The following is a 26816-nucleotide window of genomic DNA, read 5'->3' on the forward strand; positions in this document are numbered from 1 at the left end:
GGGGTTTGGAAGTGCCACTGCACATTGCTAATTTGAGAAATTAATTTTTTCTTCTGTATTCTCTTAATTTTTTTTCTTTTAATTCATTTCCTCCCCATTCTCGGTGCAAAACTGAAGCAGTGTAGAACCTGGTTTTGGTTTTAATCAAGAGCGGTGGCACAGCATTAAAATACGTGTTTTAGTGCTGAAATGAAACTCGAAATGTCTGGCTGCCTGATAGGTCTACTCAGAGCTGCTTTGGGATTATAGAAAATCTTTGCATTCTTCCTTATGTTTCTGTTGTGCTTTTTTCAATTTGAAATCATGTTCAGCAGATGCAGTTTCAGAAGTATTCAGAGGCATGCAATAGGGGTTTTTTCCCCATAATGAAAAAAAGCATATTTATACATGTATGTTCTTCCCCAAATGCTTGTTTTTTTCAAAGTCCCTGCATTTGTCTGCGAGCTGTTCCGCGTGTGTTTGCTGTATTTGTGACTGTAGGAAGTGGTGATACTTGTTAAACTTCAGTTCTGGCCCACGTTTTTAGCTCTACTTAGGGAGATTGAAGAGATTCTATCTACTTTTTTACATTATGAATATAATATAATGTGATATAAAATATTTAAAGTATTTGAGACTAAATCTGTTCCCTACATGCCCCGTGCCATGTAAGATCATCACCAACCTTTGATCACGGACCTTTGGCAAGTGAAACGTAAAAAGTCTCAGTGAGGATTAAAAACTTGCTGGTTGGTTTCCCAAAGGTCAGGGCCGTTTATCAGGAGAGGAGAACCTCTCAGCAGCTCTTGAGTTATCTGTAGTGGAATGAGATAGCCACAAAAATGAAGTTTTTTAGGTAAAGGTTTAAATTGTATTAATGGAAAATAGACCATCAGCTGAGGAGAGAAGAATGAGATGGTGTAAGTATGAATGTACAGTGTAGGGCTGTATTTATCCTATCATAATGTACCAGTAGATGGTTTTCTGTTCCATAGCGTAAGAAAATTTGGGTAAAGTGGAGCAGAGCGGGAGGAGTTAGGGGAAGCGGGGGATGACACAGTGCTCAGCAGAGCATCTCTGGCTCGTCAGCACTGGAGGGACAGCTGCAGTCCAAAGCCTTCTCCAGCAGCAGGAGTGGTGCCTGCCCACAGCATCACCTCATTCAGTTAGCAAATGGCTTCACAAAAAATTAACGACCGAATGTTAGGGAAATTGTGAAGGCGTGCAGATGCTGCTTTTCCAAAGAGCCCATTTCTCATTTGGTTCATTGCCTCGGTTTTATACCTTGCAGCCTGTTAGTGTCCGATTTCCGGTAAAACCTCCCATTTTTCACAGTTTCACAGAATGGTCGGGGTTGGCAGGGACCTCTGTGGGTCATCTAGTCCAACCCCTCTGCTGAAGCAGGGTCACCCACAGCAGGCTGCACAGGACCTTGTCCAGGCAGGATTTGAGTATCTCCAGAGAAGGAGACTCCACAACCTCCCTGGGCAGCCTGTTCCAGGGCTCCGTCACCCTCAGAGGGAAGAAGTTTTGTGAATTAAGGGCCCAGCCTGAAGTATTTGCACTTTGGGAGGCTTTGGCTTGCCTGGTGACCGCTGGTTCAGCAGCCCGGCGAGCAAAGGGCTGTGCCAGGGGCGTTAGTAGTTCTACATTCAAGCGATGGCCATGGTGAAGAGCAGTAAGCCCCCGATCTCTTCCTGTCATCCTGCTCATCTCCTGCCTGTCATTCGCTGAATGTTCAAACAGATCTCTGACACCCACTGTGTAAGCGGAGCAAGATCCCCGTTGGTGTCGGTGGTTTTGCCCTGGGGTCTAATAGATGCCAAAATGGTTTGCTGGGGAGTAGCTGGGTGCGGGTCTCATGTGGCCTGGGTAGCCCTGAAGTCATTAGAGCACGACTGTAATTAATGTTTCTGTCATTTAGGTGGCGTGAAGCCACGTTTTACAATATGTTGTGCTCTGACACACTGCCCGTCCTTCCTGGATATTAATGCAGTGGTTTCTGGGACTCCGACTGTGTCCGGTGAGCTCGGGAGGCACCAAGGGGTGAGTGCTGAGGGACTGGATGAAAACAGGTGAATATATTGCTTGCCGATAGATAATTAAACATGATTTTTCCAAGAGATTTAATCTCCTGTGTCTCTCTCTGCCTTCTCAAACAACCAAAGCAGTGGCCCTCCTTCCTGGTTCTTGGCTGAGAAGCTGCGGGGCGATGCTAGCGTGGCATCTCCTAAATTTCCAAGTTTTGTCCGGGTGCGTCAGCTCCGAGGTTGATTTACCTCTTTGCAATGGGAGTGATGGCAGAGGAGGAGCCGCCAGATGACATTTATGCTGTCGCTCCTCTTGCTGAATGGCAAAGCCGACAAGGTTTCCGCCTGCCCTTGGGACCCCGCTGGCTATTCATTTTCCCGGCTGCGAAGCAGCCTCTGGCCTCAGCTGTCGGCGTGCGCGCAGCACCGCGTCTCGAAGATCCGTTATTGCGCTTGTGCGGAGAGGCGAGGCTGTATTTAGAGATTGTAGTTCTAAAGAATGAGCTTTGGGTCTGAAAAATGCTGCATCCGAAGAAAGCAGATCCTATAGCAGGATTATATTTGGCAAGAAGTGTTTCTCTGGTCTGGCATCTCCTGGGGGTTTTGCCCCGGGCGTCGTGCTCGTGGTGGCCGTGGTGGAGGAGCGGGTAGGTGGGGAGGTGAGGCTGGAGGGCTGGCTGTGTAAGCAGTGATCCTCCCTTCCATGCACCTCTCAGCAAGTTCAGCAGTATGTTTTTTTTCTTCCTGTGATCAGGTCGAAACCCCGGACGCCCTCGGGCAGGCAGGATGTGTGCTGCTGTGGTGTTAGTCAGCTCTGCGTGTGTCTGTGGTAAGGCTGTACCCTACATCCAGGCAGACCCCTGTGCTGCTGAGTCAAGCTGCCCATTTCAGGATGATTTCCCCATTGAGAGCATCCTTCTTCACGATACAGCTGTGAAAATAAATCTGTCATTAGCATTACAGTGCAGATCCGGGAGAAATTTTCCATTGGATCAGGCTGCACAATAGGAGAGAAATGCGAGTTTTATTCCAATTTGTTGTTTGTTTTTAGCAGCGCTTCGGCCAGCGGTGACCGGTATGCGCAGTGTGTGATGCTCTTTGCGTGAGCCGGGGCTCGTCATGGCTGCTGCCTTCTCGGAAGGGTGCGGCGGTCTGGGCTGTGTCCGCCCCAAGCAGCACCCGTCCGGGCAGGGTGCTTGGCTGCCGCGGGGCAGCTCCCGTCCCCGGGGCTCGGGGCTGGCATCTGCAGGGTGGGCTGCCCAGGACCAGCGCTTGCAGAGGATGTGCCTGCCTGAAGAAGCCCTACAGCTCTCCTCGGGATCGCTTCAGGAGCTGGGCGCTAAAAATATGCTCTTTGTGATTGCAGGGAATATTGTGTGTGGTTTTATGGTGAGAAAATATTGATAGAAACCTTGATTTTTATTTACCTGGACCAACAGGTTGCGTGTGTGTGTGTATTTCCCACATTTTAGCTGTTCCTCACCATTGCCCTTTACCTCTTAATCCCCTTACCCCTACACCAGGTATCCCAGCCCTCGTTTTGTCCTGTATCTGCAGTGTTGCAGTGATGGATGCTGCTGTTATCCCATGCTTGGACTTCTTTTTTTATTTATTTCTGCTCTATCTTTTTTTTAAAGGAGTGATTAGCACTGAGTAAAGCGACTAATATGAAGCTGGAGAGTAGCATACTTGTACTTGCCGAGGCTTCTTCCACATAAATGCTCGCTTGCCTTTTTGGCCCCCACTGCAGCCCGAGCAGGGGCTGCTTACTGCTGGCTGCAGCACCGTGCGACTTGTCTGCTCGGCAGATCCCAATTTAAGTTAGAGCCAACAACAACAACAAAAAGCTCATGAGTAATTCTGGCTGTTCCTCCCGGTATGCTGCCTTTTGCTGGGCTCCGCGTAGATGATTCAAATAATGCAAAATTCACTTGCGGAAAATGTCAAGAAATATCTTGGCTAAACGGTTTCTGGTGACTAATGGGGTTGGTCTTGCTCATGGCAGCTCCCCGCCAGCGAGCCGTGGCAGCAGGGACCTGACTGTTACGAGTCCTCTACTCTGCCCTAATGAGGCCCCATCTGCAGTACTGCATCCAGTTCTGGGCTCCCCACTTCAAGAAAGATGAGGAGCTACTGGAGAGAGTCCAGCACAGGGCTACGAGGATGGTGAGGGGACTGGAGCATCTCTCCTACGAGGAGAGGCTGAGGGAGCTGGGCTTGTTCAGCCTGAAGAAGAGAAGGCTGAGAGGGGACTTTATAAATGCTTATAAATATCTGCAGGGTGGGTGTCAGGAGGATGGGGCCAGACTCTTTCCAGTGGTGCCCAGTGACAGGACAAGGGGCAATGGGCACAAACTGAAGCACAGGAAGTTCCGTCTGAAGATGAGGAAGAACTTCTTCCCTCTGAGGGTGACGGAGCACTGGAACAGGCTGCCCAGGGAGGTTGTGGAGTCTCCTTCTCTGGAGATATTCAAGACCTGCCTGGACAAGGTCCTCTGCAGCCTGCTGTAGGTGACCCTGCTTCGGCAGGGGGGTGACTAGATGACCCACAGAGGTCCCTGCCAACCCCTACCATTCTGTGATTCTGTGACTGCGGGCAAGCAGAATGGTCCGCAGTGATGTGTTAGGTTGTTTGGAGGGGACAGGAGAGTGTGGCTTCCCACATGCCAGAGCGATGCGGCGGTGGAGAGGGGTGGTAAAAACAACTGCCAATTGTTTCTGAGAGCTGGGAAGTAGCCTGCTTTCTTCTTGGCATCTTCTGTCATTTGATGAATACCAAGCCCAGCAAGCTGCACGTGCTGAGCCACCACCGCCTCGCGTCATCCTTCTCTCGGTACATTAAGTTATGGCAAGCTGTTTGCTTGGGCGAGATGTGGTTTTCCTCCAGCTTTCAACTCGCACATCACTTTATCATTAAAAAGAAAAGCAAGCTGAGGATCGGAAGCGGCTGTCAAGCTCTCCGAAGCAGAGCGGGGTACCGAGTCAGAGGCTCTCCGTGGTTTTGAAGGCTTCGCTGTGTCTGCTGCTTGCTTTCAGTTCCCCATGCAGAGGAATTAAATCATGTACAGCCTGCCGTGGATGATGGAGCTGTTTTGCTCACGCAGATGCTGCTCAAGATTTTCCTACCGTCTGAGCACTTGAAATCTCACACGTGGTTGAGCATCCCTCCGGATCCCGCTCATGGCACGCAGAATATCCCAGCGAGCAGCCAGTGCACAGGGCTTCATAGCCCTCGCTTGTACGCTCCTGTCTGCCATGCGTGCTCCATGGTAAAGTGCTGCGCTGCCTTCGGGGAGTGCTTAGGAGGAAACTTCAAGCACTGTCAGTGCCTCAGTGGGGACTGAGTTAATCCCAGCTGAATTAACTCCTATTTACTGTCTTTCGACAAGCAGCAGAGAGCAGGGTGGCTCTAACGGGGGATGTCAGGCGTTACCCACTCTGCATCCCCTGTGGTGCTGTCTCCGGTGCGGCGGAGGGGTGCCTGGCAGCAGAGCCCCGGCGTGGGAGGAGATGCCATGGTGTGGCTATCACCACCATAGCCTACAATAATGTACAAGGTCCATCTGGTCCTTACAGACAGCGGTGCTTGGCCGAAGTGGTGGCATCTCGGCAGCATCTTTTTTGGCCTGAATTTAGCCAATTGCCGGTGCTCTTCATAGAGCTGTGTGGGCTTCCATCACCAGAAACCCAGCTTGCTTGTTCCTAACCCTGCCTCTTGTCTGTCTCTTGGCCATGGTCACGTGTAGGTGCTGAGAGGGGATTTATGTAGTGTGGTGGACTGAAAAATATCAGAGACTTGCGAAAACAGCCCTGAGAATGCAGTAAGGTGTTTGTGGGACAGCAGTTTGTGCCTGCTGAGGTGTTCCTCACCACTTTAATTCAAGTTTGTGCAGCCTTGTTCCCAGAGCTCACCCTCCTGTTGTAGCCAGCTCCTCATCTCGCAGACGTAATGTGCAGCTGTGCTCCTGGGCAGCCCTTGTCTGAGGGGGGGTATGGTGCTAACTGGGCTATGAAAATGGCTTATTTTAACTCTGATTGAAATGTCATTTGATCTGTGCTATAAACCTTTTGATCAAGGACAGCCGAAGGGTGGGATGTTTCGGTTCTGGATTCTGTTCATGTTGTAAATGGGCTGTGCCTTTGGCTTGGCTTTCTGCTCTGGGTGGAATCAAAGCGAAGTTGTTGGACTGGCTCAGTAGTGAAAGATGTGGTGGAAATGGGATGTGAGTAGACTATGCAGCAGGTCTGTGGGATTAAAGGTTTGTCAAAATGAGTTAAGGCAAGGATGTAACTGGCACTAAACCACCTGGAAGTCAGTTTTAGAGGTTGAAGGGCTGATGTGTCCTTCCCCTTCCTCCCTTGCCCCCTGCCCACTTTGATGCCCATCTTCTGCATCTTAATTGAGCCCTAACTGCTTGTGCAGCAGTACTGCTGCCCAGTCGTGGCTCACAAAAGTCCCCCAAGATGGGAGGAAAACTTAACACTGACTTTTTGCTCCCTCCTCACTTGCTTCGTCACGCCCTTGCTGTGTTCAAGCCATGGAATTAGACTGGCCTGACCGAGCTGAAGACCTCCATGGAGGAGACCCAAGCAGTGGGCAGGACAGCCGTGCCTGTCAGTCTTACGGAGAGGAGGTTTTGGTGCCCACCTACCTCCCGCCGCCCTCTCCCCCTTCTAACGAGCACGACACAGTATTCCTGTTAGATGGAAACAGAAGTGCAAACGCTCGGGCTCATGTGTTCAGCAAAGCCTAGATTATTCTGAATCACCCAATATCCTTATCAGAGCGCTACAGACGGCGCTTGCGTCAGCGCAGCACAGGCTAGCGGAGTCGGTGGCAGCGCTCTGCCCGTTTTAATTGCCACAAGCGAGCAGCTATGCGAAGCCCTGTCCCCAAAGAGCAAACGAGCTTGTCACTGCATGTAACTCAGCTTTGCAGGAAACGCGGGCTCAGCAAGCCTTCCCTGGTAAAAGCCTGCTCAGGGTGCAAGCGTGTCGGGGTGCAGCTGGGCATGCTGGAGCAGGGGGCACTGCTAAGCTTGGCTGTAGGAGTGGGGACTCCCCTTGGGATTTTTGTTTTGGCAATTTTTCCCCCCTCTCAATTGCAGAGTACTCCAATGCCAAAAGACGGGGAGGGGGGGAAGCTGGAAAGGCCATGTCCCTGCAACTCCTTGGGTGTGGGGTTCCTCCAAAACAAGCTTCATCGTGGCTCTGGGCCACACATTGGTTCTGCTCAGCCCCTCCCATGCTCTCAGGTGTAAAACATCATTTTTCATCCCATGTTCCTCCTGCTCTCCTGGAAGGCTCTGCCACTCCTGCCCTCTGTGAACAGAGTATGATGCCTGGCAGATAAAATACCAGGTCTAGTGGAAAGGTCTGGCTGAAAACTAGTGGTCTGTGCTAAAATTACCCTGGGGACCTCAGGGAGAGTTGAATTACCTGAATTTCTGGATTCCTCAGAAATAATGAGCCTACTTATTGTGGGGAGAGGCTTGTCCTTGAGCATGCCTGCCTCTGTTTTGCCCGTGATGGGCGGTATGTACTCTACAGATTGCAAAACCTTTCAAGCTTCAAGAAAAGCAAATGCCCTTGGTGTTTGGTGGAGCGCAGCGTGCTCCTGCAAGACCCATGGTGCTGAGGCAGAGGAGGGGCCCCCCCAAAAAGGTGAAGCCCAGTTAATCTGAGCCCTCGTACCCAGACGTGCTGGTTTCCTCCAGTCCTGAGCAACCTGCCCCAGGGACCTTTGGCAGACTGGGACGTGCATCCTGGTTGTCTTTTTTTGGAGTCCCAAGTCAGTGCTGAGATGCTGGGCCAGGTCAGCTAATGCCCTGAAATTCATTTTTACAAACTCTACCTTATGTTCTGACCTGCCATATTAATTTTTCAGATGATATGATTGTGGCTTTCAAATTGGAGAGTGCTTGGAGAAATATCACCCGAACAGGCATGCTGCTGCTGCCATCTGTCTTTGAGCTGCTCCTGGGATCCCTTACTTACGATCATTATTGCTTTATTGAGTTAGGAATTAAAAAAATCTAGCGACTTCTGAAATATTATTTTCCATAACTAATACCAGGTGCTAAATTCTCATTGAGACCCAAGAGACGTGTTGAAATAATGCTTTCTGCAGATCCTGGGCATGAAATTTTTGCAGGTTTGCCCAGAAAAGTCCCGTGATCTGATAGTTTTGAAGGACGTGTCATTTGGAGGGCTCTGAACAGCTGCACTGAGTGCATCTGGAAGCCACGTCACCCCAACCAAGAGCCAACATTGGGTGCTGGATTACTTTTTAAAAAAAATGAAAGCTGCGTTGCCCCTGCTGATGGTTTTGGCCAGCTCAAGCTGTTGCCCCAAGTGCCCCTTCTCCAGCCAACCCCTTTTCCCATGTCTTCCAGCTGCAGGCGCTTGCCCCATGCCACCCAGCCTGCATCCCACCGGGAAGCAAAGGTCTCGGCACAGCGAGACCCTCTCCCTGGGCGAGCGGGGTGCTGTGCGCCCATGCGGAGGCTGCCCACACACGGTGTGCGGTTCTGCATCCCAGCGCCCGCTGCATGCCACGGTTCGGACCTGCTTCTCCTGCTTTCCTTTCCCTGCAGCATGCCAGGACCTGGCCCAGCCAGGCAGGGGGTTAATACCAACAGAAAAGGCTGCGGGCAGATAAAAGCTTGTGGGAAGGTGGTATTTATTTGGATGTAAAATGTTTTTTGCCCCCCTGGTGTGCAGATCCTGCTGCTTCCCTCTTGCCGGCCAATCCGTCTCTTATCTGCCCAATTTAAGGCAGTTTGGGTCTGATTGCTCGCGGTCGGTGTGGCTCCCACCATTCAGCTGGAGGTTTTGATGCACAACACTCGAAAATCAGAGGCGAGACCTCTCCAGCTGAAGACCTGAAAATGGAGGGAGCAGCGATCGCTCCTGCTATCTCACCTGCAAATAATGCGCCATAGATCAGAGTCAGTCCCGTGGCTGTTAATTACCCTCGAGTTGCCTGGGGCTGGGGCAACGTGACAAGATTTATTGTTTCTCTTCAAAAGCGGTTTCTAACTGGCATTGGAGAAAATCAAAGAGGGGTGAAATCAGTTGGGACTGTGCGGTTTGCTCCTCTGTAGCTTCCTTTCCGTCTGGACGGACAGGGAGCGGTGCCGTTCCCGGAGCCCTGCAGCTCGCGTCGCTTCTCACCCAGTCCAGCGCGCTCCTCGGCTGCGGCCGCAGTGCTGGTGGAGGGGCTGGGCGCGTTCGGCACCTGCAGACGATGTGTTGAGCTGTAGGGCTTGACTTAGAAATGCTGCTATAGGAACTGTGCACCTTTGCAGAAATGTCCTGCCAGAGGCGTGGGATGGCTGCCTGGAGATAGCTGTCTGTCACAGCCCTGATGCTTTCATCAAAAATACGCTATTTACATGTAAGAGAATCTTCCTCCCCCTCCTTGGTCTGACAAATTAACCTGAGATTTCATTAGATGCTGGCCCGCTCCTGCAGACTGAGTTGTTGGCTGTGGTGGAGTGGACAGATGCCCTCATCGAGGAGCTCTGAAATACTTTGTTCAGTTGAGCAACCTGGTTTATTCCCCTGGTATTTATCGCTTGGGGTTGCACGCACCGCTGTGCCCAGTACGTCTCCACCTCTCTTTCCACCTTCTCTGCAGCCGCCGGTGCTAGGCGTGCTGCGGTAGCTCAGCGGTGGGAGCGCTGTCTCGGCAAGGGGGATGCTCCCCATGCTCCGTGGGGCGCGGGCGCTGGCCACGCAGGCGAGAAGGGGCTAAAGGCAGCCGTAACGCAGTGGTTGAGAGCGACGTGTTTGCACAAAAAGGGTGTTTGTGGGAGAATTCTTGCATGGCGAGTTTGGGGTTTTTTTGTTGTTTGCTTGGTTTTTTTCGCGTTGACCCAAAGCTGCTGCTGTTTGGAGATCTTTCAACTGAGAAGCCCAAAAAGGTGGGGGAAAGATTTGCTGCTGGGATTTTAATTTTTTTTTTTTTTTTAACTGGGTGATTTCTATTTGAAATTTTTTCTCTTCTGGTTTTAGTCATCAAGGATTCGGCCCTTCATTTGAGCAGAATGAAGCTAGCTTTCCTTGTGAGCTTGCCAGGGTTTGAAGCTGGGCTCGAGGGTGCCAGGTGGGTTCCCTGTGGTGATCCTTGGAGCCCCCCATCAGAAGGGCAGCAGGGAGCTCCCCTGACTGCACAGCTTCGTATTTTAGCTTGGGTGGTGATAGTAGAGGCAGCCTTTCGAATAGCAGGGTTCTTTCTGATGAAGGGTTTATTCACCTTTCCAGGGTGTATCAGTTTAGATCTCCATGGCAATAATGACTCTAGATCAGCATGCAAGGAATCATGATTTGAATGACCGATTTTAATCTTACTTTGCAACTACCGTTTTTTTTTTCTTTGAAGACACAGTGATTGCTGTTGTAGATTGGCTTGCAATTAAGTATCCCCTTCTTGAAGGGCGTATAATGGCTATAAAAACCCAATTAACAGTGATGTGGTTTTCAAGGTATCTGTTCGAATTCTAATTGTTTGCAGGATTTTGTGTCAGAATTAATATATTTTAGTTAGTAGATGATGACTTGTCAGCTGGGTCCAGGTGCATTTGAGTGGGGACAGGAATTCCGACACCAAAAGCCTATTCATGTACATTAAAATAGGTAGCTGGTGACTGGATGAGCTGTTTCTGGTGTTTATGGCCATACCTGTAAGCCTGTTTCAGGCGCCAAGCCCAGCCAAGTGGGTCTCTCCAGAAGAAGGCGAGACAGGAGGTGGGTCTGGGGGCAGGTGGTCTGTAGGCTCCTTTGATGGGACCATGCAAGGCTGATCTCCTTTCATAGCACGTGGCCCTCCAAAACTGCCTAAGCAGCTCCTAAAAACACATGGAAACTGCAGAAAACCATTAATTGGGTCTGAAGGCCATCGAGGTGCCATGGAGCCCTGGGGAGACCACGACCAAGAGTTCTGCAGCTTGAAGGTGGTGACTGGTCGCTTCTAGGAGACTTTTTGCATGTTGGGGCCTTGGTGCTATGCTGGGATGTGCTTCCACCAGTGGATGCCTTTGGTGGAGAAGCTGTTGGCAGGCTGTTTTTACCGAATAAAATAGCTGCTCTTCAGTGTTTGTGGTCTGTAGGACAGCAAGTAATGGACTTAGACTGGAAGGAAGATTTAGCGTCATGTTTTGGGAAGGTTTTCTAGCAGTTCGGATGGTTAAGCCAAAGCCCCTTTATTCCGCCTTTCACTGCCCACCCAGTAAATCCACAAGTGACGGGAAGTTTTAAAGTCCAAATTAGACAAACATCTGTCGGCAGTGACGCAGGCTTGTTTGATCCTGCCCGGGGCAGAGCATGGAGCCAAAACCTGTCCGAGGCCCTTACAGCCCTCTGTTCTCGCTGCTGGAGGACAGGGTGAAATCCTGAAGCCTTTGGTGGGAGTTTGTTGGAACGAAGCAGCGGCATAAATAAAACCCAGACACAGGAGCATCTGTTAGAAACAGCGGGGAGCGGAGCAGGGAGAGGCAGTGCTGGGTGCCCAGGCTGGAGGGAACCCACCAGCACCTCTCTTCTGCTTCTCAGGGAGTCATAAAGATGCTCAAGGTTTATGACAGGGCCCCGAGCCCTGTGGGAAAGCCTTCTGCATTCGTCTGGGCGTGGTGGAGGTGGCATCTGCCCCTCTGACTGGTCGGTGTGTGGCTGGTACAGCAGTTTTGCCAAGCGGTGCTTGGCACTGCGGTTCGTTACCCCTCTGCCGTGCGGAGGGGGCTGCCTGGGATGGCTTCGCCATGGGTTTGGGATTAGCTCTCCTTCTGGACACCTTCTCTTGGATCTCCTCTATCCGAGCGTGGTAAGCCCTGGCTGACGGGAACTTTCATTCCCCCTCCTCACGGTGTCCTGAGTGCTGTCCCTTGGGATAGCCCCGGCGGGCCTCCATCCTCCAGTGCACTGCATCTCGCTGGGCTTTGCTGCAGCTCTCAAGCTCCATCACGATCATCTAATGAGATTCCTGGAGAAACCAGCACAGCCAGCTCCCGGGGAGGACTGTGTGGGACACCCAGCAGTGTCTGTGAACAGAAGGGGGGATGCTCTGTGCCTGTCTCCTCCCAGGTGCCCATCCAAACCGTGTGCCTATTGAATTTGTTCAATATTTGCATCCAGCCACACAATAACCCAGAATGAGGGTAAGGGCTGTCTCAGTGATTTCAGGCAAGATCTGACCTGCCCTGGGCAGCCTCCACTATTGCTTCTTTGGCCAGGGCTTGGTAACAAGCTGGGGTGTCTCAGGATCATGGCATCTGCTTACTTTTCCTTTGCCACAGTCCTAGATTTGTATTTCGTAGATCGTGCGGCTAGCTGGGTTATAAATTATTCATGGCAGGGAACTTATCATGTTTATCTGGAGTAATTGAGCAATTAAATCTGTTTAGGTATGTAAAAAGATTGTGCAATGACTTGTCTGTCTTCAGGCCTTTAATTCTACAAGAGCATTTATTCCATGTTTAATCCAGAATAATAAAAAAAAAAAGGGAGATGGAAAATACGTTCTGCTTTGATGCATTGATCCACTCCGGTATGTTCGTTTGCAGAGGTTGTTCGTTCCAGCAGCTTCACTCATAAATCCGTATTGCCCCGGGACAACGAGACCTAACATGGCGCCTTCAGTCTGGAGAAAATGTTGAGGCCGTAGCACCTGGTCAGCAACTCCGTCTCCGAGAATGCTGCGGGTTGTTTATGCTGGCACCAGGATTCTCGTTATTGTTCCAAAACTTCCACCCCAGATGCTTGCGACTGGGTCGGAGGATCCCCATCCTCTCCAGCCTGACTGCTGCTGGGCCGCGCTCAGATGTCGGTGCCGCCGAGGTAATGCCAAGTTTGGGATGTAAAAGGACCTTCAAATATTCAAGTGCGTTTAGTTTAGTCCCTGAGCTACAGCCACTATCTCCTGTTGCTGTAACTGTGCAGGACGGTTCCCAAAGGAGCCAGAAACTCGTGGGCAAGGCTGCAACCGAGACCACTCATAACCGGATAAATGTGGAGCTGTGAAGTAAGCAAAGGATGATTTTATTCTGTGTTACCTATAGGAAACTGAGCTGCTTGTAATCTGTTTTACGTCTGTTTATCGAGAGCAGCCTGTGCTCTGTGTAGCCTTATAGCGATGACTGGCACCCTGCTGTACTGGGTAGCCACTTTACCCCCTTTGCACGCCGAGATACCTCATGGCCTCGTGTGTTTTGAGGTCTCGTCCTGCTTTGGGCAGGAGGTGCTGGTGAATGGAAAGTTTTGAGCTCCCCTACTCCCTCCCAGGCTGCTATTTTGGTTCTGCAGAAGACAACAAGCGAGCAGGACCGGAGGCTCCTGTTACTCTGGCCGGCCGTCCTTCGGCTGGCGGCAGGGCGCGGGAGCAGCAAAAGGCGAAGCAAGCCATTAGGCTTTCCTTGGCCGCGAGGGCTCGCGTGGAAGCCCCGCGTTACGGAGCGGGAGGGGACCTGGGGCTGCACTTAGAGCACATCGGCGTGCGAAGCTCAAGAGGTTGAAACCTAGGGTGAGCTCTTTGCAATCCCCCCCGGACCAAGTCCCGGGGACAGCATCCCCTGAGCACGTACAGCCGTCCAAACCTTTCATGCGCTCCTGCGGACGGGGAACAAAGGCTGTCTAAACAGGAGCTAGTGAGGCGGCAAATTGCAGGAGAAGCCTTCCCTAATGAGCTGGAAGGGCTTGTCCCTTCGCCTCGGGTGGTGGCAGCTCGGCAGTGCCTTGCCTTGGCGGGGGCACCCGTGCTCGGGGGGAGCCGAGGAGCAGCGCTGGGTCTGGAAAGGTTTCCTCCTGCCCATCCGCTCCTCTCCGCCAGCGAGGGCGAGCAGCGGGGAGCGGGGTGCTTGCGCTTCCCGAGGAGCCGGCAGCTCGATCACCGCCTTGGCCGTGAGGGTTGCTGCTGGGGGAGCGGCGTCCTGCGCATGATGGCGGATCGAGGTCAGTGACAAAGCCGTTCGGCGTGCCGTTATTTTCCTTCGGACGTTTGGTTCATCTCTGCATCGGTGGCTGCGTGGCGTGGGTAAAGGTCGTCAGCGCAGCGAGGCACGGGAGCTGGAGGGTATCTTTGAAACCCAGAGGGTCTGCAGAGCCTCGTGTGGGTCGGTGCATCCCGACGCCCTTTGGGGAGAGGAGCTCTTGCTCTGGCAGCCTTCGGTGGGTTTGGGGAGCGCTAGCTAGAGACAAGGAAACTGGCTAGGGAGTGACTAATAGGATGAAATGGCACTGTCTGATTCCACAGCTCGGCTCTCTGGACAAACGCGGTTTCCCATCTGTTGTTTGCAGTGAAGGAGAGGAGTTTGGGGGTTGGTTCCTCTCGCTCGCCAGCAAGCGAGCAAGTTGATTATTTTCTGGCAAGCATTAGCAGGAAGATTACTGACGGCTTTGGTGGCTTCACCTTCTGGGCAAGAGTGCTAAGGACTAGGTTTTATTTGTATTGAGATGCTTGAAGATGAAGATGAGCATAAGGTGGCCTTTTTCAGAAATGCCTCGGTGACCAGTTCCCCTGTCAATTAAGTGCCGAAACACTCCTAATTGTACAGTTCCCCTGGAGCCCTGGGTGCTCCTCACTGTGCTGTAGATTTGGACCAGGAAGCTTCAGCCCACGCTGCCTGCATGCTTGCAGCCGCCTCCTCTCCACCTGGATGCACCGTGAATGTTGGGGATGTCTTGGCATGCGGCACGGCCACAGACACACGACAGCTCCTGCACCTAGGGCCACACGTGGTCTCCAGAGGTGCCTTAGGAGACTTCATCTCCTGTGATTATCCATTCCCCCCACCCCCCAGATCAGACCCTGGCTGATACGCCACATTGCAGCCTCCCACGGGATGCTTTGCAGGCTTCTCGCTCCGTTTGCACGCCGACTGTGCGTGGATCCACGCAACAGGGGCTGCTTTTCCTACCCTCGATGTGAGCTTCATGGCAAGCTGTCCCTGCATCGCCGTGGGAGAAATCGGCGATAGTTGTGCTGTAAAAAACAAACCCGAAACTTCAGAGTAAGACACGTATTTGTATTTGTCGTACGCCAGTCTGCGATGGTGTGGGAAGCTTTCTCCACGCAGTGCTTTTAGCTTTTTCCGTGCATCAGCAGCTCTTCCAGGCTCTGCTGAGCTTGCCCTGCTCTCCTGCAGCCGTTCCCACCTCCTGCCTGCCTGGCAGTGTCCCGGTCCCCGCCGCAGCTTGCTGCTCTCGAGCCGAGGGCTGCCGCTTCCCTTGGACCGGGATGTCGCTTTAATCGCGGGGTACGCGGCGTTGGCAGAGTTCGGCGTGACAATGTAAAACGCGAGACGTGCTCCCCGGAGAGCTGCTGCCGAGCGGGCCCGGGAGGCATGGAGGGGAAGGGAACATTTCGCTGGCTGGCTGATTGCGTGAGACGACGGCTCTTCGTCTGCAGGCAGAGCTGATGGATTGAAGGCGCGTGAGGACACGCTCGGGCAGGTCGCTGGCGGCTCTCGGGAGCGGCCCGGCTGCTGCAGTGCTCCTCCAGGATAAGCCAGCAGCACCCATGAACGAAACCCTTCTTCATCCAGTCAGCGATCTTGGCACGGAGCCTCCCTGTTAGCCTGATTAACACAGTACCTTTGTTACCCAGATCCAGCTTTTAGTTATTTTTATACTCACATAGTTCTGGCCGTAGTGGTGGCTGTGAAAGGCAGAGGTGGGAGCTGTGACCCTGCTGCTGGGGGCATCTGCTGGGGCTTGGCTTTGTGAGAGGTGGCTCTGGGGCAGGCGCCAGCCTGGGGCTCTCAGAGTCGAAGAGCTCCTGCCGTAGGCTTGCTGTCTTTCTCTTCCCAAATATGTTTTTTCAGGATCTCCAGTTTTGTGGAGTATTACATACAAGTGTCTTGGGCAACTCGGAGAAAACCTATGCTCCTTTTGTCCTCTGATTTCCCACGGAGTTGGCTTCTCGTTTTTCAGCTAGTTGTGCACCCTGTTGTCTCATACCAGAGGAGGATGGGTTGTCTCTTCTGCTGAGCAAAGCTCGTTTGCTCCGTCCTGTTCAAAGCGGTCCACTTTGGAAGGGATTGACCATGCTTGGCTTGAGATGACTTGGGGGCTGTTCCTCTCAGCCTAAAATAATCATCTAAAGCAGGTCAGATGAACTGTGCTCCTGCAGTGCCCAACGGCCCCCTCTGACACAGGGTCGTATAGCACGGTCAGATGGCTTTGGCCACAGTGAGGTGTTGTAAATGGGCAGAGCTGGTGAGGAACCATGCGGACTCAAGTCTCCAGAATCTCTTAAATATGGTTGTCTAATGCTCTCCTATTCTTTTGGGGTTTATTATTTTTAGGTAGTAAGATAGTGTCCTGGATGACCTTCAAATGGTCCAAAATAACCAACCCTCAGCAGAGACAGCATTATTCTGCATTATAATCCCAAATTTTGGCTTGAAGAGATCTTGAATGTTCAGTTAAGAAGTCTTTCTGCTTACAGTTCATTTTAAAACTCCTCCCGTCTACTGCAAAGGCTGAACTCTATACTTAGGATACTTTTAGAGCTGTATTGGTATTGTCTTACCTCAGGAGAACAAAACAGCCTGCACATTACCAGCGCTCCCGTGCATCTGCTGATAACGAATTCAGGGGACGGACTGTTTCCACATCGTTTCTGAAAATAGGTGGTGTTAGAATAACTTTCGAAGCCTTACAAGCCCAAGCTGTCTCTATCGTTTCAGATCACTTTTAACTGGGTGCTTTTCTTGGTGTTCTTCTGGAGGGATCGATCAGCTGCAGCGCACAAGGATGCTTTTTGGTCCCCTGCAGGTACCCGTGCAAGCCACTGCTCTCCTGTACTGCGACCCTCTGCAGAGGGTCAGGATCTGGCCCGCCACGCGTGTGCCCGTCTAGAATTCTTACTGGTGTTTAGTGGGCACAGCCAGCGTGTGCTGTGCGTATTCCTGCCTACAGGTTTGGTTTTTTTTAAGGAAATGCTGGCTGGAAAGTTTTCATCCCTCATGGGATTTGCAAATGGTTGGTTGGTCGCAGCTGCGGGACGGCATCGAGAGGGGGAGGCACAGCTGGCAGCAGCGACCCCGCAAGCGCTGCAGGTTGCAGACCCGTCCGCACGTTAGGGAGGAGCTGGATTTGGGAGGGGGGTTAGCGGAGCAGTCTGGGATGTCGCGGGGCTTGCGGTGGGAAGGGTAAGTTTGGTGGTCGTGGTGCATCAGGTGCTGCCTGCGGTCAGGTGTTGGATGCAGGCGTACCAAACGTCCGTAAAGATGGGGTGGTTCAAACTTTCAAAGCTTTGGAGCTCAGTATGGGTATGAAATACCCTATAGATGAAAGGCCTGCAAGCTTTACCTCCCTGAGTCTTCTGCTGAGCCCAACAGCATGTGTATAATTTGCTTTAATGGTTAGAAACATCTGCTCTTAAAAGTGATGCTTAATATATTTGGCTTCCATTTCCAGTCATTAGTTCTTTTTATGCCTGTTTCTGCCTAATTAAGAACCTTTTAGTACCTGATATTGTTTCCACTGAATGTGCTGCTGTATCGTAATCAAGTCACTTCTTAATCTTCTCTTTGATAAACGAAAAAGATCAACCTCTTTAATTCTCTCATTTCAGACATTTTCTGCATCCCTAGAATCACTCTCGCAGATCCGGTCTATATCTCCCGCAGTGTTTTGCTAATCTCCTGAAAATGTCGGTGTGGAACCGTTGGGGGCTCTGGAAGGAGTCCCTCTGTGCTGGAAGAGGAGGCTGAGCCACCCCCTCACTCCTACCCCTGCTCCGGGCTCCCCGCACGGAGCGAGCGCAGGTTTGCCGGGCAGCAGAGACTCATCTTCGTCGATGTTTATCATTTTACCAAAATCTGCTGTGTGTGAGTGGGGTTGGCCATAGTGAGCTACTTAAGCAGTGGTGAATCCTGGTTGTCTCCCAGACCAGCCAGGTAACTACTCTGAAAACCATTTAGTATATTCACTATTCATATTTGATAGTGCTTTTTTTTATCAGCGTGTCATGCATTACTAGGTCAAAACACCTTTTGGACATCAAGGGTATTGCTTCTGTGCATTACTAATATCAAATATGCAGAGAATAAAGTCAGGTTTGCTTGCCATGACCTAAATTTCCTAAAACCACGTTGACTGGCATCTATGCATGCCCTTCAGTTCTCTGCTGCGTGAATCCAGCGCTGTCTTTCTGTCTTGGATGGATGTCTGGCTAGCTCTCTAGGGCATACCTCTACCCTCTTGGATGTTCAAGCTCGTCCAGTCTGCTATAATTTCCTCTTAAAAATGAACATCAGCACGCAGCAGTTTTCTTAGCTCTGTTAGGTCGCTTGGATGCAAAATTATTCGGATCTGCCAAATTTAAATATCTTCTGGTGCTGGTAGATGTTGTTGAATGTTCTTCTCGCTTGCTGCTAAGTTGGAAACGCTTCATCCTTATAATGAGAGTTATCCTGCTTATTCCCAAACGTTCAACGGCCGTAATTACAGCACTTCTGTCATATTAGTCTCTTTAACAGCTTTACCATCTCCACCCAGTGATGGACCCTTGTCCTTTCTAGGATGGCCTTTGTCCCTAATGCCCTCGACCAATCCTTCCTACTGCTCCCAAGAGACTTCTTCCTCTCTTCACGCGCTTTAAGCACTTCACAGCTTCTTGGCTGATGGTGGTGTGCTGAGCTCCGATACATGCTGATTTTAGGTTTGTAATGGTGCCCTTCGTTTTGCACAGCAGCCACCTTTGCTTTTAGCTGGCCTCGTTCGCCCTTCATGGAGGCATCTGTTTGATTTCAGAGCTATCATCTACATCCCCATTTTCTTTGTATTTTTCAGTATTTTCCTTGGTCAGCTTTCCTGGGGTGAAGGAGATTAGCATTCTCTGAGCAGCCAGTCTCGGGCTATTCAAAAGAGCACAGCTTTACCCCCCACCTTGTTTTGGGGTATAAAGGCAAGTTCAGCATTCCCAGAAGGTGAGCTGGAGCTAGAATTTTTGATAATTTGGGATTTTTCTGACTGATAGACATCTTATTTTGCTAGTTACCCTTACCCAGGCAGTTAGCAGTGATGAAAAAGCAGTAGGATAAATTATTCTTTTCCTATTCTTGCCCCTATTTCTGTACTGTTTTCTGAGCATCTTCCCCGTGCATGGTGAGTCTGCAGGCAAGAAGAGGAGTGTTCAGTGGACGGCAGTGCAAGCCAGCCGAATACTCCACGATTTCATCTATTTTGTCTTATTTGCTCAATTTCCCACCAAATCAGATCTTTCAGGGGTTGGATTACTAAAGATTTACGCCCAGGCTTTTCCATCCTCCTTTCTGTTTCTTGGGGGAAGGAGCTTTGGCAAGACGACTTGGCCCTTCCTCTTTACTGTCTTCCCTCCAGGATCCCTGAAGTCGTCTTTGATCTGTGTAATGCACATGTTGTGTCATTGGTTGCATCGGTAGAGGCTGGTCAGGCAATTTGTGATAATCCCAGCTAAATTTACATTTCAAATGCTTGCTCTAGGAGTGTGCTGCCCCGCTGTGTTCCCTGCAGCTTTCTGCTGCTCCTCAGGACAGATGTTCCTCAGCAGCTGCTTACCAAGTCACCAAGAGCAATTTGATGGTTTCTATCCCTTCTGAAAGCCCTTGGCTTTTTTCTGTCTGTCACCTTGTTCCCCGGCTGGTGGGCTTGTCCATGGGCAGTAGGCAGCTCATGTGGCCGTGGGACCCGGGGCTGATGCCCGGGGAGCAGTTCTCCAGCACATGTCTTGGCCAGGGGCAAAGCGGGCACCATGTGTGGTGCGGGCAGGGGGTGAACCAGCAGAGCCAGAGCTGTGAGCTGTTCAGTATTCATCGGCAGCGCTGGCTTCTCGTTAAAGCTGGCAGGCAGTCGAGGACAATCAATGGAATTCCCTCAGTATTTTGTTTGGTTGTTTGGAAGTTTGTGCAGGAGAGCGGCAAAGTATTTTTCCAGTTCCAGAAAATAAGCTAAAGCTCGTGCCAAGCTACAGTAAATACAGACGACGCAACACCAAGAGAGTGGAGCGTGTCCTTTGCTGCGTACCTTGTGGTCACGGTCCTGTAAAATCTAGATGCAGCCAGTCCCGCCGGCGGGTTTGGGAAGATCTCCTCTTCCCCCAGTTTCCGCCTTGCTGGAGGGTCTTAAAGTGCGGGTAAGGAGATTATGTGGAGAGGGAAGATTTGCATTTCTCGTATACTGGGGAATTTGTGGGGAGAGAGAACCTGACTAGAAAGGATTGGTTCTCCTTTAATCGGAGCTGGTGGGGATGGCGGGCAAAGCTGACGGGATTTCAGGAGACGCTCTCCTGAAATAGAATAGTGGGAAGAAATTCCAGGGGATGTGAAAGCAAAAACAGTGCAGGGAATTCTGTATGTCAGAAGAGAGACAGCAAGACCACAAGAAATTATAAAAACTAAGGCAATATTTTTGGGAACTAAATATAATGTGGCTTGTTTGGATCGGCTTGGAGAAACAACGATGCAGCGCAAAATTGCTGAGGAAAAATCGAGGCTGCTTTTCAGTTGGCTCCAAGCGAAACACTTGAGCAGAAGCTGGTGGGGAGAGTGGCGTGGGAGCTCAGCAGGCACAGTGGAGGCTGAGAAGAGCACAGAGCTGATGCACAGCCAGGCTTGTAAGGTGATGGGAAGAGCTTTGCTGGAGAGGAAGAGGCGATGCAGAGCGCTCTGCAGCCCAGCCAGCCCCGCAGGTGCTGGGCAGGGAGCGGATGGGGCACAGTGGGCAGGCAGAGGTTTGTTCATGCACTCCTCTTTAATTTTAATACATCTTTTCCAGCTGATCTGAATTTCCTCTATTTTAAAAAGTTTATTATTTGAAGGTTGGGCTTTGAGAGCCCTCCTGGGGAGGGGGCCTGTAAGGAGGGGTTCAGGGCACATCTACATCCCCCCTCGGGGACTAGCCAGCCTGTCCCATCACAGTACCTGCCGAAACACCGGTCTGCGTCTCTGCAGGCAGCTGCTGTGAGCAGGAAAAGGTCAAAACATGCCTGTGGTTGGAGTGCAGGGGGAAAAAACCCTGTGGCCGGGTTATGAATCAGTTGAGCAGCACCCGTGCCTCCAACTGCAGGACCAGAAGGCGACGCAGACCTGGAGACATGGGGCTGGGCGAGGCGATGGGGCGGTTAGCTTCTCTGCAGCGAGGACTCAGCCGAGCCTTACAGGTGACCCGTAACACTGGGATGAGGAGATGGCTCCAGAGATGAAAGGCAGGAAAACCTGTGTCTGGTGCGGTGCGTGCTGGCCCCTGGGCATGCAGCCCCGGGAGAGCGCAGGGGCTGGGAGCTGTCGCGTGCTGCGTGCAGCAGCCCGTGCCACACTCTGGGTCCGCTTGTCCCGGATGCTGCGCTGTTTTTTAGGGAATGCTCTGGTCCTTTTTGCCGCCTCAGTTGCTTGTCTCGGAGAAATCTTTTGCAGGCAGACTTGGTTGTCCTGCTGACTGTGCTATATATTAATATTTGCACAGCCGCTGAGCATCCTGGGGATTCCTTGTATGGGAAGGCTCACAGCTTTCATATGGCCTCTTTAATTAACTTAATTCAGACATTAGTGTGTCACAGGGAATGTCTCTCAAGGGGAGAAGTCTTTCATTTATCACCACTTAGCCAGGAAGCGTTCTATTTTTCATTTGCATCCAAAAGTTCATCGTGGCAAGAGTGAAAATCAACCATTTGCTCCCCAGTCGGTGCTTTGCCTGCGCAGCAGCGCAGACGCATCCTGGGAGGAGAACCCGCTCCCTGCTGTCCCTCGTGGGCTGCAGTGCCAGATTTTTGGCTGGGATATTGCAACCACTGCACCGGTTCCAGAAAAGCCATCTCTGCTGGCCCCAGGGAAGCATTGAGCATCTCATGGCAGCTTTTGCCCCGGGAGGTGCCCGGCAGCATGGGCAGCGTGCCGGCGCCGGGGCGCGTCGCAGTTGTACACATGCGTTGTAGCAGCATCCCTCAGGAGAGCTGCGCTGGACCTCCTGCCAGCCCGCTGCTCCTGTCTCAGGGGCCCTGGCTGTTCTCCATGCCAGCTCCGCTCACCGAGCGGGAGGGGAAAAATGGACTTCAGGGAGATGGTGGGGCCAGGAGCCCTCAGAAAGGTCTCTCTCCGCCGGGAGAGGCACGGAGTGTGCTGCCTGCGGGCTGAGAGCCTCGTGGCTAGCAGGAGCTTTGCAGCAGAAGCCTTGGAAGCAAACCAAAGCTAATTAAAGCTTGCTTTCGCACCGGCGTGTTGTGCTGTGGGTACCTGCGACAGATGGGGTCTGTTCGCCGTGACTGCGAGATGCTTTTCATGGCACCGACATGTTTCTCAGGGGTTGATGGCTGGTTCCTATAGCTACCTAGGGTTTGTTGAACCTAAGGGTGTGCTGGGGCTGCTGGCTGGTGGCCATACCCTGCCCACCGCTCACTACCCATGTCCTCTCCTTGTCTCGCAGGTGAAGGAATGGTTGTGCTTGAACTGCCAGATGCAGCGGGCGCTGGGGATGGACATGACCACCGCTCCTCGCTCTAAGAGCCAGCAGCAGCTGCACTCTCCTTCGCCGTCCCCCTCCCACTCCCCAGCCAAGCACCCGCCGGCCCCAGGTACGGATAAGTCCCCGCCAGCCACCCGTGCCGTGCCGCCCGAGCCACCCAAACCTCAGCCCACCACACCACAGAGGGAACCACACGGCCAAGGCCAGCCAAGACCTCAGGAGGCGGCCAGGTCCTCCCCACAGCATCAGCAAGCCAAGCCTTCCTCCTCCGAGCAGAGAAAGACAGCGGGAGATGTGGGGGCGAAGCCTGCTGCCCCGGCCCCTGGGGCTGGAGCACAAGAGCAAGCCCAGGAGGGTCTGACGGGGAAGCTCTTTGGCTTTGGGGCGTCCCTCCTGACCCAGGCGAGCACGCTCATGTCTGTCCAGCCAGAGGCCCCCCCTCCAAGCCAGCCATCTCCTGGCAAAGTGCCTCCAAAAATCGTCTTCAGCGATGCCAGCAAAGAAGCCGGTCCCAAAGCCTCAGGGCCACAGGGCCGGGCTGCTGCCACGCCAGCCTCGAAGCCAGACAAGCTGGAGCAGGGCGTCAAGCCGAAGGAAGTGCCGAAAGCAAGGGTCTCGTGCCCCCTCTGCAAGGCGGAGATCAACGTGGGCTCCGGCGAGCCCCAGAACTACAACACCTGTACGAGCTGCCGGCAGCAGGTCTGCAACATGTGTGGCTTCAACCCCACGCCTCATCTGGTGGAGGTAAAGGGGCTGGCGGGGCGGGTGCCTTCCGAGCCGAGGGTCTGTGCTCTCTCCTCACTTAAAATCGAGAAAAGATGGTGCGTTTTCCTTCAAAGGCTTAAAAAAGCCTTTAAAAAGCTACTGAAGCCAAGTCTCTCCCAGGGGAAGCCCCAGGGCTGGAGGCCGTGGTCCTCCACCTCCTGACAAAGACATGGATTTCATACGTGTACACTGAGTTCATGCTGGGTTTTGTGTGAGGAACAGAGCAAGGTGTGTTCGGGGTACCCCCAGCAGTGCCCACTGCTCCCTAAAGGTGTCCAAGGAGTCAGTGGACAGGGTGATGAAACAGAATTGGGTCATGCAGGTGCTGGTCACCAGCAAGCTGGTGCTGTGGATGGACACCTTGGCCAGGCTTGGGAGGAGGCTGGTGAAAGATTTCCTGCAGCTCCTGCATCCTCAGATGGTGAGGATGCAAGGAACAGAGTGAGAAGGTGGCAGGACCTCAGCATGAGGATTTCAGATCAGCTGAGGGCACACAATGTCCCATTGGAGTTTGCTGCCCTCTCCAGATGGAAAGGGCCCCATGTCGTTGTGCCTGGGGGCAGGACAGGGGAGTGGGCTGAATGGAGGATGAGTGTGGAGATATCCACGGGGAAGTTTGGGTATGAGTTGGCTGGGGATCATGCAGCTTGCTGAGATGGAGTACAAGGAGAGGAGGAGGAGGTTGAGGTGGCCCAAGGTCCACCCAGTCTCACCAGCTACAGTCTAAGAGGTCTTTGAATTGTTGTGATGCCCACCCAGATCATCTTCCCAAGCACCAAAAAGGCACCTTAGCCAACTCTAGCCACTGATGCCTGGAGAGTGGTGCAACTGGGGCTTAGCTGGAGCATCCTCCTCCCACCTTGCTAGTTAGGGAGGAGAATCTTCCAGACCCTTGGAGAAGACCTCGGTTAAGGGTAGACCCTCACGCCCTCCTCTACAGGTGATATGAGACCATTACAAGAGAATGCCCAGGGCTTTCTTCTGGAAGTGCTGCATCTCGCAGCCAGTGAGACACAAAACCAGTATCATCAGCACATGCAAAAGTTAATGGGAGCTTTAAATGACCAGAAGTAGGATTGCTAATCTTGGCTTCATTCCATGGCGGATAATTACATTTTCTGTCCCTAGCTCCTCCCTGCGGTTTCAATTACACCCAGTAATTTTCTCCTCTTCCTGAAGCTGCTGCTGTTCGTGGTCACGTTCACGGTGGAGGAGAGCAGCTCTCCCGGCGCTGTGCACAGCGTGCACGTGGAGGTGTAGACCTGTCAGATAGCTGCTGCCTTGTACATAATGCCATTTTCAATGGAAATGCTCTGCTGGTTGCTCCTGCTTCTCACCCTGAGGGCTTGGGTGAGAAGAGAAGGTGTCCAAGCGTTGTGTAGTCTCTTGGGTAGGGCTGAAGCCCTGTCTTTGCATGCCCTTGGGCAACAGTGTGTTTCCAGGCTTCAGAAAGCTCATGGGTTGATGAAGTGGCTTGAATGTGCTCCCCTGGGCACCTGCCTGTTAATTAATTAATTAGAAAATTAATTTGGGGTTGGGTTGTACTGGAGAACATGGTGCTCTCTGCAGGTACCCTGGAAAGGTGACCACTCCCCAGCGCTTGTCTTCAGGGTCACCGGCTGACACCTGGGATTAAATTTCAGATTTTAAAGGCTGGACCCTGTCTTGGCTCCCTCAGCTCTTGACTAAGCGCCTTCAGACACCCTTGGCAAACTCACCCTTGCACGTGTGTTGTGTCTTAGGGTTTCTTGCTGCTGCTCATCACTGCGGTATCCATGTGTCTTCACATAGACTCACAGCAAGGTCCCACCTGGGCTTTGTGGTGTCTTGAGTTTGGTTTCCCTTTGCACAGAACCATTATCCAGCTTTGAATGGATGGGTTAGTTTATGGGATTTGTTTTTTTAAGAGTTGAGGAATAAATGAGACTTTTGAGCTGTGAATGTTCTTAAAGACTTTCTGTGAAAAGCAAAACATTGCCAGATCTGTTAATGCAGTCAGGCTTGATCTTCTGACAAAAGTGCTCTGTGGTCTGATCCTCCCTTTTGCCCTCAGCTCACATGAGCTTGTCCCGAGCTGCCAGATTCACACAAATACCAAAACTTGCTCTTTGAAGTAGCTAGGCTTGATCCATTAATTGCTTTATGAATTAGGACCTTGACTGTAAACTGCCTTTGGAAGCTGCATGCAAACTATTGAGGTGATTTGAGCCGAAGTCAGGTACGTGCAGGGGAACGTGAGCTGCAGGCAAGACGGGCGGCACCCTCTGTACGTGCTGCTGGAGCCTGGGCAAAGTCCTCATCGCCGGCTTCAAACGGCGTGGGTCACAGGGAGGGAGAGGGCATGGGCCGTGGTGGCCCAGTTTGTGGAGGAAGGGTGGAGTTTAGCAGCAAAGCAGTGCTAAAAGAATGCACTTTGTGCACATAAAGTTGTGTTGTCACTGTAAGCAGTCGCAGCTTTGTCACGGCATTGGAGGTGGGCTGCGTGTGGTTGTAGTTTCATAGCAAAACTGTGGAACCATCTGGGGAGGGGGAAAAAAACCCTGAATAATGTCTCAACTGGTTGGGCATATTGGTCAACATCAGGAGGGGCCGCTGGTCAAAGCGGGAGGGTGCGGGAGGTGTTGCTGTCTGATGATCGCCGTTACGGAATGGGGAAAAGAAAATTGAGAACAAAATGCAGAAAACAGGAAAGGCTCTTGCCCCTGCCTGCAGCCCCCCAAAACTATTGGTTTCCCCGGAGAGACGCGTTATTATTTACCCCAGGATATTTTCATCCCTGTCCCACTCCTGATCTAAAGATGGAGTCGGAGGCTCCGGGTCCTTGTCGTCTCCTCCCACCCTCTGCAGCTGCCTGGGGAGGTATCCAAGGAGCTGCCTCCTCCCCGGCGCTTCGTTTGGCTGAGCACACTCAAACCTAATGAAAGAGAAGAAATTACTAAAAGTGCTGTTTTCTGCGGCGTCACTGAGTTGCGTAGGTGCCAAACCACCGAAGGAAAAGAGCGAGTTGAGCTTTCCACATTGTCTTTGCCCTGCCGTGGGCCGAGTGCTGGTGCGGTCTGGCCCAGCTGAAGGCTGTTCCAAGAGCATCCTGCCTGTGAGAGGCTGGGTAGTGTCTCCGAGCCCAGAGCTCCCACAAGATCCACCCGCAGGGCTGGCTTTCCTTTGGCCCTGGGTCTCGGGGACCTTCTGGGGATGGTCAGGAGGTGATGGTGAGGACTGGGAGCTGAGGGCACTTGGAGAGTTCTGGTACAAGCATGGCATTTTGGCAGCACATTGCAGGAGAAGCGTGTGGGCTGTGGTAGCCCATGGCTCCGGAGTCTGTGAATGACAGCAGAGAAGAGGAAGCCCAGAATGTGCCTCCACTTCTTTTGCTTGCTCACCATGATACACCTTACCCAGCTTTAAATAAGTTGTTTATGTGTATTAGCAGAAGTACAGGTGCCTGAAGCTTCCTCCCACCTCATCATACCTCCTCCAGGAGCCAGCTCGTGGCGACAGCACCACGAGCCGTTCCCACCAAGTCAGAGCTGGTGCTCTGGGGCTCTCCCACATTCCCCACAGCCTGAGCCTGGGGACGCGCAGGCCGGAGAGAGGTTTCCGTCA

General features: G+C 52.2%; 1 protein-coding gene across 2 annotated transcripts in view; it reads left to right on the forward strand.

Moving 5' to 3' along the window:
• The window catches only part of BSN (bassoon presynaptic cytomatrix protein), a 93991-nt gene that overhangs the window by 26066 nt on the left and 41109 nt on the right, over positions 1–26816 (forward strand). For both annotated transcript variants that reach the window (XM_075432874.1, XM_075432875.1), the window contains exon 3: positions 22410–23192. In XM_075432874.1, coding sequence (XP_075288989.1) covers positions 22410–23192 — 783 coding nt within the window. The remainder of the gene's footprint in view (positions 1–22409; positions 23193–26816) is intronic.

This window comes from Opisthocomus hoazin, chromosome 11 (assembly GCF_030867145.1).
Source record: "Opisthocomus hoazin isolate bOpiHoa1 chromosome 11, bOpiHoa1.hap1, whole genome shotgun sequence".
NCBI classification, from domain to species: domain Eukaryota; kingdom Metazoa; phylum Chordata; class Aves; order Opisthocomiformes; family Opisthocomidae; genus Opisthocomus; species Opisthocomus hoazin.